The following is a 9,957-nucleotide window of genomic DNA, read 5'->3' as shown; positions in this document are numbered from 1 at the left end:
TGCATAAGTGCTAATATCCACATAAAGGAAAACACCAATGGGGTGAATGAAGACCAAACAAAATTGGTCATATTGGTGATTTGCAAGGCATGTCAGACACTGAAAAAAATTAAAAATAACTTTGTGAAATATCAGTGGTCACATCTACAGCTCCACTGCTGGATTAATTATGTAAAGAAAATATGAAAACATCTTCATTTCCAGCACTCCTTGTTAGTCCTTTCAACGCCAACTGCCAATTTGTAGAGGATAGGGATTGCATTTGGTTCATCAAAGATAGACTAAACTGAGCAGGAATTGGTGTTTTAGATAATGAATATTCTGTCTCACTGAGAGAAACGTTGAAATTTGCCTCATGACTTGTATAATTCACACACACACATAAACACACTTGCTACTTCGTCCCAAAATCTCTCCACTTTTGTCCATGAAGCTGCTTTCAAATGGCCTGTAGCTTTTCTGATGTTGCTCTGTGAAACTGAGGGATATATTGTAGGCGGTTACAAAATTGTAGCTAGGTGTGCCTCTATTTCAGCTAATAACAAAAGTAGACACAAATTTCCAAGAACATACAAAGTGTGCAGTCACGACTTACACTGAAATAAAATTCATGTTATTTCTTTAACACCAGCAGCCTTTGCGCTGGTCGCCCACCACGCTGTCACAGAGTCCCTCCTCTTCCTCCAGAGCAGCAAGATTAAACTCGTCATTAATTGACATCCGGAGAAGATCCAGGTCCTTTTTATTGGCCGCCAGAACCTGCTCAGCCAATCGTGTGAAAGTCTTGGAAAGAAACACAGCCACAGGAAATATAAGAGATAAGATTATATAAATCTAATAACTTCCCATTACACAAAATATCATGTGTTCGTTTTGAGCGGTTGCTCTCCATATTATCTCACCTCTGTTATGTTATGGTTGGTGAAGGCACTTGTCTCAAAGAAGTCCATTCCATAAGCTTTAGCCAGCTGAAAGACAGAAAACAGTGACACGTCTTACATTCTTGAAAAAAAAAAGCCTTCTGCTTTGTTTTTTTGATTTAGAAACGTGGAAGCACAGACGACTGACTAGTTATTTCCTTTCACGCAGGTGCAGAATCTATGTGTCTGCTGGCAGTGAGATGTAATGGTGTGTTCAAGTGCAGCTTTTGGAATGGAAAATGTGAGTCAATGTGAGGCATCAGGAGGTGAAGCATCAGCCAGTGTGTGTCTGCTTTACTTTAGGGATGGATTGCTGCTTGTTAGAGCTTGTTTGTGGGGTAGAAACCCAAGTTTCAAACATGAGGAGTATAACCTTTTGATGAACTCAGGGCCCAGTTCGATCACAGAATGTAAGCTGACACAAATTTTAAAGGTTCTGGTGTATTTTCAAACAAAACACAGTCCAATTTCTAACCTTCCAATTTCTATCTGTAAACGTACTATATATATTCTCTATCTGCGATTAAAATGGTAAAGTTTTGTGGGTCCAAATATTATAATATCTGCATTTTAAAACATAATTTTTACACAAACTGATCACTGTCGCAGGTCTAGTAATCCACTGCGAAAGAATTACAACATATAAACCCACCTTGACACCTTGCTCTGTGGCCACCTGCCTCTTGTCCACGTCATCTGACTTGTTCCCTACGAGGATCTTTTGGACCTTGTCAGGAGCGTACTGCAGGTGGAAATGAAGGGACATTTACGGATAAAAAAAGTAATGAACAACACAATTAAAGAGACAGGAAGAGAAACAGAGAGTCTTCAAATGTCAAGAAAAAGCAGAGGAGAGTAAACAGGAACAGGAACAACAGTGCTCAGGAAATGAGACCTAAATTAAAAGTAAGTGGGAAGCATGCCAAGATCAATAGTGTATATATCTGGGTAGGTCCATAGAGGAAATTAGGTCCATAATGACTAAATTAATAGAATAAAATCATCTGGGAAATGGCAGCGAAAGCAGGGAAGACAAGATTTCTCTGTGAAAACTCAGCCAACAGAATAAATTGACTGCAGGAGGAAAAAATGACTACACATTTTTAAAACTCTGATGACAGGCATTTGAAAATGAAGATATAGCATAACAACAAAGCAAAGCTGTTGAGTCAAAGCATTTGGCTTTTATCACTCTATGTTCAGGCAGTTATGATTTGTCAAACTAAGGCTTCTGCACAGTAAGTAGTTTTGTCACTTTTGCCCTTTCTACAATGCAGAAAAATATGCTTGATGTTTTTCCAATGTGCCTGATTTATTTCATTAGCAAATTCCCAATCTCTATGACTCACCTCATCCACGTCACTGGCCCACTTCATGATGTGCTGGAAAGATCGCTCACTCGTAATATCATAAACCAGGAAGATTCCCTGAAGAGACATGGTTAGAGATTTAAAAAACAGACAAGAGTCAGTGCGTCTTTAAGTACTTTAGAGAGTCATCTTCAGAAAAAATGGTCTCAATTTCCTGAAGCTTAAAACCTCGAATTTGAAAACACTGATATGATTACAGTAAACAAACCTGCCTTGGAAAACTGGCAGACTCCACTAGAAAAGCAGTTGAGATTGAAAGCCCCCTGTGGCACTGCTGAATTGTTTTATAACACAAGGACACGCAGGACACTTTGCTAACTATTTTACTGTCAATTTCTGGTGGGTGGACAATTCAATTTCAGCCAGTTTAACTTCCTTAGCAGCCCAGAGCAAAAGCAAAATTCATATGCAGTCATGTCACAGTTGTAGTGACTGTGTGTGGCTGTTGTCAGCTGGTCACAACATATTCTAGGGAGCTAAAGGGAAATGTGGTCTTTTTATTAGAACACTACCAGGCTGCTGCAAAGCAGTTTGCATCAGTTATTCTAGTAGCTGTAATTAATTAATAAATTAGATTTACATTCGTTAAGCTACTCTGTAATAATAGTATCACAACGATGTGTGGCAAATCATTTGCAGTGACAGAATTAATGGAGGAGACTTGAGGGCAACTACCTGTGCTCGTCTGTAGTACTGTTTAGTGATGGTCTGGTACCTTTCCTGGCCTGCAGTGTCCCTGCACAGACAACAAAAACACAAAGCTGTATGAATATGTACACACAGATGATAATGATGATGAAGATGAAGATGATAATGTGACAATACAGAAGGTTTCTTCCTTACACGTTTATTTCAGAACTACTGAGGTAACAGGTCCCTGCCCAGGCACAAAACATTTTCTTTTTTTTTTACCACTGTCCAGTGATAAACATGTATTTCTAAAATGTAAGTAATATAAGTTCATATTGGTGTGATGCAAAAAAAAAAAAAATCTAATAACATTTTAATCTCACAGACAGGACCTGCCATTATTGTGTTCTATTGTGTTGTGTTCTTACCATATCTGTATTCGCACTTTGATACCATCTATAACCAGTGTCTTCATTTTGAAGTCGACGCCTGTCAGATAGAGAAGACGTGGTTAGGAACTACAATATTACATCCAGGAGGAGCAGTGTGTGAGAGCTGTGCTCAGGCTGAATATTATAGTGTTAGTGTTATAAATGAGTTAAATCAATTAACCTGGTATGGCTCTTAGAGGCAGAGGTTCACCACCATCTGCAGCTGTGTAGCATCATGGAAAGTATTAACAGCATGAAAATCACTTCATCCCTGTAAATTAGCTTTTTAGAAGATTTGGCTAATGATCCAGTGAGTCCTTGTTTAGTTGTCTGCATTGATCACATGGGAGGTGAAATAAGAGAGAAGGGCAAATCGTTAGCTGTGCACTACACAACGCCGCAGGGGAACAGACGAGAGAAAAGAAACGGAGCCGAGAGGGGCTCATGCATCAGTGATCTCTGATCTGTTTCAGACAGTGTGATATTGTTCAGCTGAGTTTTTTTTTTTCTATCAAGATTCATTCTGTGTTGATTTTTGAAGGTCAGAACAGATGTTGATATTCTTGAAGAGAAGTCGCTGAGAGTTATTATTTTTTGCTGAGGTTGAGAATGAATATTTTATAACAAAAAGTGAATCTTAATATTGAGTACAACAACAGAAAGTGGCAAACTGCCACCCGTTGCTTAGGTCTTAAGTCAAGGTATGAAGAAAATACTGACGTTCAGGTGTCAGTGCAACAATGAAGTCTTTCTGTTTTTAGCAACGTATGTATGATAGCTTTGCTGAAGATTTATAATTAAGCCAAATAATGGCAGTAAAAATGATGGTTAAGGACTGGAAGCAATGCTGCTTTGTCTCTGGCATCGGGATAATTTGTTACTTGGAAGGTAGGAGGCCTTTTATATCTCTGTGTCTGGGGGCTGATTGGCTCGTGCTGAGGTTATGACATTATTGTTGTCATCTTCATTTATTTCTATAATTCTGGTACTACTGTGAATTTTACATACAAATGTTTTCATGTAGAAAATGGAAAACAAAATACCTAAACAACAGAAGCAATTATTTAAAGATTTGACTTCTGTCTGCATTCTGTTTGCTGGTGCTGTTTCTCCATGACTGTTTCCTCACACTCATGCTTTCAAGTCAATATAAAAGCAAAACCACAGGCTTCCATTTTACACAGTCATCTCTCAGAAATCAATTCACAGTTCATCCCAATTAACCTGACATTCAGCACCCATGTGTGACAGCTGGCATCGCGCTCAGAGAAAAAAAAAATCAATTTTAATAACAGGGAAAAAAAAGCTTCTTTTCTTTTTTTTTAAGCTGCATAGGTTTGCATTCCAAGAGACCGACATCAGCAGATCAATAGACTATAGCTGGCCTGTGTGCATGTTTTCTAGATTTCATGTTGAAGAAAAAGCTGGAGTCAAGCGAAGACTCCACAGAGGCTGGAGCTCACTGACTTGACAGCGTGGGACGGCCTTTGCCTTTGACGAGACAGCATTCAGACCACGACTAAGTGAAAGGTCAACAGAACAATCAGTGCCATGCCTTGCCTGTGGCTTGAGAAGAGATGGGACTGGTGTCTTCCTGTGTCATTGTCCAGCTCTACCAGTGCTGTGTTAAAATCCGAACGATTTTGCATGAGTCAGAACTCATCCGTGCAAACAGCTATGATTCAGATACAAAGTGGAGCGACTAGTTGTACAGTGAGTTTCTGCAGCAAGTTGGGTGGACCAAATCTTAAAATTTGAAAATAAACCAATGTGACTATATAGGAAATTCATAGAATTAATGAAAATCTGCAGTAAGTCCTCAAACACTATGCTTTATTTGAATAAAAATAAACCATTTCCTCATCCCACAGTCTGTTTCTCTCAAACAAATCAAATTTACAGGCGCCCATGTGATTGCTCTGCATTGTTTTATAAGAGCTGAGCAAAATCTGATCATTTTATAGAACCAGATTCTTCCTTTCCACTCCCAGTGTGGTAACTATAGTGGAAACAATACATGATCTATACCTGCAGGCCCAAGGCTGTATATATAACCATACACAACATTTGTGGTTAGATATTCAGATTGTCCTGGGTGCAACAGATGCTCCCTGCTGCATAATTGCTCAATATGCATAAGAATCTGTGTGGACTGTCCTTAATGTTACGGTTACAGGAAAGTTTATAGTTGCACACATGAGGTCTGCAGCCCAAAATCAATCTGCAGGTTCCACTCTTAAATTCAGAGGGAACTGTTACAAAGAAGATTAGCACAATGCCAACAGTATGAGAGACAGCAGTTAATTTAACATGGCAGCATTTCACAATCAGCACAGTGAAAGCCATGGGAAAACTAATGGGTACACACCCAAAAATTGACTTGAATAATTACCAGGATGACTATGTTTGACTATGCAAGACGGATTAGGCTGTTACACGTGTCTCTGTGCTGTATTGTAATGGTGACAGGCTCACTAATGGATGGGCAGATGGATGCTCTGGCACTGACACAAATTCAGTGGGGAATGGGTTTGTTATCCATGACCACCACTGCTAGCTGAGAACAGCCAGCAGCTGTCAAATACTGTTGTCTTTAGGGTAAAGCAGGACAGACTCTTCAATCTGTACTGAAAAATGAAGTCTGTTATGACTTACCATATGAAATGAAACATACATAATAACTCAATGATTATGTCATTCCAAGCCAGTGTTGACCAGGGCTATGTATACACAGCGTTTACTGTACATGTATATAAGGATTTTAGTCAAACTCATAACTGAATGTTTAAAAAATAACAACATCCAGATCTCTTTGTAAATGTGCCAAATTGAAGTATTGACCAGCATTAGCTTACCACAAGTGACAAGAAATTGCAGTACAGAAATGCAAAGATAAATTATCTGAATTTAAGAAATCTCAATTTTAGAGTGTTCCCCAGGTTACACTAACCTAGACAACCAGTGCTTCCCCTGTTACGCAGCTTTTAAAATAAACTTCTACTGTAAAAAAACGACCAACAAACAAGATCACAACTATACTTGTATTAGATATAAACACACACACGCTATGGTTCTAGAAATCCCAGAAAAAAAAGTCAAGGGTGAGACAACACCATTGATTTCCTCGATTACCTGTTTAATACAGGATGATCATCTGCCAGTCTGTACATCAGACAAATGAGTTCACCGAACAGCAGCAGGCTGAGTGTTCGACCAATGCCACTGGGATCACCACCATGATGACAGCTGCTTATTGAGCTATGATATAAAGCAGGGCCGAGCTTATACTTTATAGGTGTTTTGACAGGAAGGAACTCCAAGGAGTCCAATGACAAAACCACTGAGGTAACGGTGAAGAAGATTAAACTCAGCAGCGTGACTAAAAAGCATTACTAAATCATCCCTACAGCTGTTCTTTGCCTGAGAAATGTGCTCTCTCATGAGTATATAAAAGTTTTCCAAGGACCAGAATAACCTGTTAAAATAAAATAGGATACATGGATGAGTGATTCAGGTGAGATCCGTTATTGTTTGAGCTTTTATTTTATTGTGGATATAATAAAACCATACTGTTTGTTGTTCTGGCCCTGGCAGGTTTAAAAATAGTTGGAACAAAAATTGGGCTAGTGGATTCTTAATGGGAATTGATGAATAATGCAGCAATGAATGGGGGGTGGGGTGGACATAGGAGAGAATTTTTATCTCTCTGCCACTATAAAGGATGGGAAATAATTTATTGATCCTCCACAGGTGAGTACTAAGAGTGGTCCCTCTTTATCTCGTTCTCTCTCCTTGGACTTTGTTGGGCTTCTTTAGTTTCAGCAAGTGAGTCACAATTATAGCAGATCCACTAAAGAGCCGGCATGGTTTAAAGACCCAGTCTGCTGCCCACAACTATTCAGTCCATATCTGGACTCCAGCACCTGCACCAATAAAAAGCCTGAGTTCTACACAGATAGTCTGAGCATTTCTTATATGAGGTAACAGAAATACTTGCAGTGTACAATATGAGCATGATTCTACAGGGTGAAGATTTCCTGTTGAGTGCTAACTATGTTACTTTAAATAGCATACTGCAGTCTTTGTGAGCTTGTGAGCATTCGGTGTATCATGAACAGCTGGGGCAGGTGAAACAATAACATTATTCAAAGCTCAGTGTTATGAAGCTTGTGTTGAGCAGAAGAGTCTAAATTTTGAGTGTCAGCCTCATGCTGAAGCTGTTTGCATGAGTTCACTGACTACTCAAAAATCATAAAGGCTTTGATTCCATGAAAACTCACCGCTGGTCCAAAAATGATGCTAAAAGCTGATAAAAAGTAGGATTTTGCTGGAAGATAGCGGCCAGTTTCTTTTAAGTGAGCACACACACACAACCTTGGATAAGAGAAACCACTTGCCACAGGAGAAGACAGACTCCACCACAGCATATGAGAAAACACTGCCCATAGTACATCCTTACTTCTCTCAGCTCATAGTGAACAACACTATTGTGCCTATCAAGGTCTACACACCTAAGCATAAAGGTATGTTGAGCAGACTGATTATGCTGCAGAGACCATCTAACCTGAAGGGAGAAGGCTGGTTTAGCTTTGCTGAGGCAATTTCATTATCAGGGATGTGGTGAATCCATGACTTGCTGCTTGTTTGCACCCAGAGGAAGAGTAATCGCCCATAATGTCTGTGCACTGCATGAATAAACACTTCCATAAGAGTGCTGTCCTACTTTTCACTATTAACCTTTGTCTTCGAGGATCCAGGACCCAGTTACACAAACTTTGTGTTGATTATAGGTTGATTATAATAAATCCATGATTAGAAATTGATACTTTTAGTTTGTTCTGCAAATAAAGAGTGTGCTGAATATGTCAAAAAATATTTGGTGGGTAGAGGAAACAATCAAAGCATAAATGAAGCAATAATAAAATTAAAACTATTCATTATTTAGAGCCAATAGAGAGATACCTGAACCCCGGGATTCCAGGTTGGCAGAGAACATCGGTGCAAGGTGCAAAATACAGCCCATGTTGCTCTTATTTTGTATTGCACTGGGTCAGTGCCAAGTGCTGAGAGTTGATCAACTCATCTGCTAGGCTGATGTTGGATCTTTTCCAAGGTTTTCCCCAACCAATCACATAGAGTGCATAGTTAACAGTGTTATCTTTATTCCTCGTGAACTGACTAGTTAAAACAGCGTCTATAGATCCAATCTACTGTGTATCGTTTTAAGTGAAAAGTCATTGGCCACAAGGAGGGTGCTGCGCAGAAGACAACAGAAGACAACAGGAGAAAGACCACTGAAAGGAAAGGGAGTGCCAATTAACACAAGATGGGAATAAAGAAGAAGAAACAACTCTTCCTGGAACAGAGTCTTACCGATGGTGGAGATGTGAGACGGGTGAAATTCGTTGTCCGTGAACCTGCATAACAAACATGTTTTTCCAACCCCAGAATCCCCGAGAAGCAGGAGTCGGAAGAGCACATCGTACTGCTTAGCCATGGTGTTGGATGTGCTGTTAGATGAAGAAAGCCCCAGTCAGCTAACTCAGCGATGGATGACCAATCCCTCCCCACCTGCATCCCATGTCTGCTCAGATGGGCAGCATCAAGGCTCTGGCTCTGCTTCTTTTTGTCCCCTGATGCTGGGTCGGTGGGTAACAAAACAGGGATGCTCCAGCTTCCCAGGCAGCCACCAGCTTCCAGTGGGTGCGGTGGACCACTGTCAAGCAACACGGAGTGAGAAAGTGGCACTTCTGGGTGTATTTTTCAACATAAACGCTTCAGATACTGAAGAATTTTAGTTTCGAAATATTTTCATTCTGTTCAAATCGCAGCATATTAGTGACAATATGGCTTATAAAAATGTTAATGTATTTAAAAGATTTTAAAATGGGGAGAAAATATGCACCAATTCTTTATAGATTATCAACCACCAAGCCTCATTTCTTATTGTACTTTTTATTAATTATTATTATTATTAATACTACTACTAATAACAATAATATCCATAATAACAATAATAATAATAATTATTCGTAGTAGTAGAATTAGACACTTTTTACATAATGCTTACTTGTGTACTGTTACTTGTAGTTTTGGTCAAAAATGTTCTTTGTATTTGACCTTTCAGTAGTTTGTGATGAAGTCATTAACCAAGAACATTGCAAAAGTCTCATGAAACCACAAGATACAGTGACACAATTGAGGCCTTACAACTCAGTTTTAACTTTGGGCTCCTCTACATTATATTATGCATGTACTTTGTATGATGTATTTGATGATTCAGGGGTGAAAAATATAAATCAAATCCAGTAATATTACAGTAGGTATATACATTGAGAGTGTGCACTGAATTTTATGGAGCCTGGTTGCAAGTGGGGTCCGTTGGCAAATTTTAATTTGAAGACAAAAGCGAACTATTTCCGGTACATTTTGTTCGTTTGACTCAGCTCATCGGGAGAAATTTTAGACACGGATGCAACGCTTCTTTCGACGTGAGCGTCAAACACTGATGAGATAAGAGGCATTGAAAGAAACTTGTGCATAAACTACAATACAAACATACAATCGTAAGCAAACCCGTTCAAATAAATCACTTTTACAACAGTC

At 39.2% G+C, this 9,957-nt stretch overlaps 1 protein-coding gene across 1 annotated transcript; it reads right to left on the bottom strand.

Annotated features, from left to right (window-relative positions):
• Positions 1-240: 240 nt before the first annotated feature.
• On the bottom strand, positions 241-9,072 carry rab15 (RAB15, member RAS oncogene family). Its single transcript, XM_026318909.1, has 7 exons — positions 8,725-9,072; positions 3,349-3,409; positions 2,966-3,026; positions 2,270-2,347; positions 1,573-1,662; positions 903-968; positions 241-783 (listed from the first exon to the last, which is right to left on the bottom strand). The coding sequence occupies exons 1-7, from the start codon at positions 8,846-8,848 to the stop codon at positions 622-624; spliced, it is 642 nt and encodes a 213-aa protein (XP_026174694.1). The 5' UTR covers positions 8,849-9,072; the 3' UTR covers positions 241-621.
• Positions 9,073-9,957: the final 885 nt, after the last annotated feature.

The sequence above is a fragment of the Mastacembelus armatus genome, chromosome 24, assembly GCF_900324485.2.
Source record: "Mastacembelus armatus chromosome 24, fMasArm1.2, whole genome shotgun sequence".
Taxonomy (NCBI): Eukaryota; Metazoa; Chordata; class Actinopteri; order Synbranchiformes; family Mastacembelidae; genus Mastacembelus; species Mastacembelus armatus.
The sequence above is the reverse complement of the archived record's forward strand: the minus strand, read 5'-3'. Positions and strand labels throughout refer to the sequence as shown.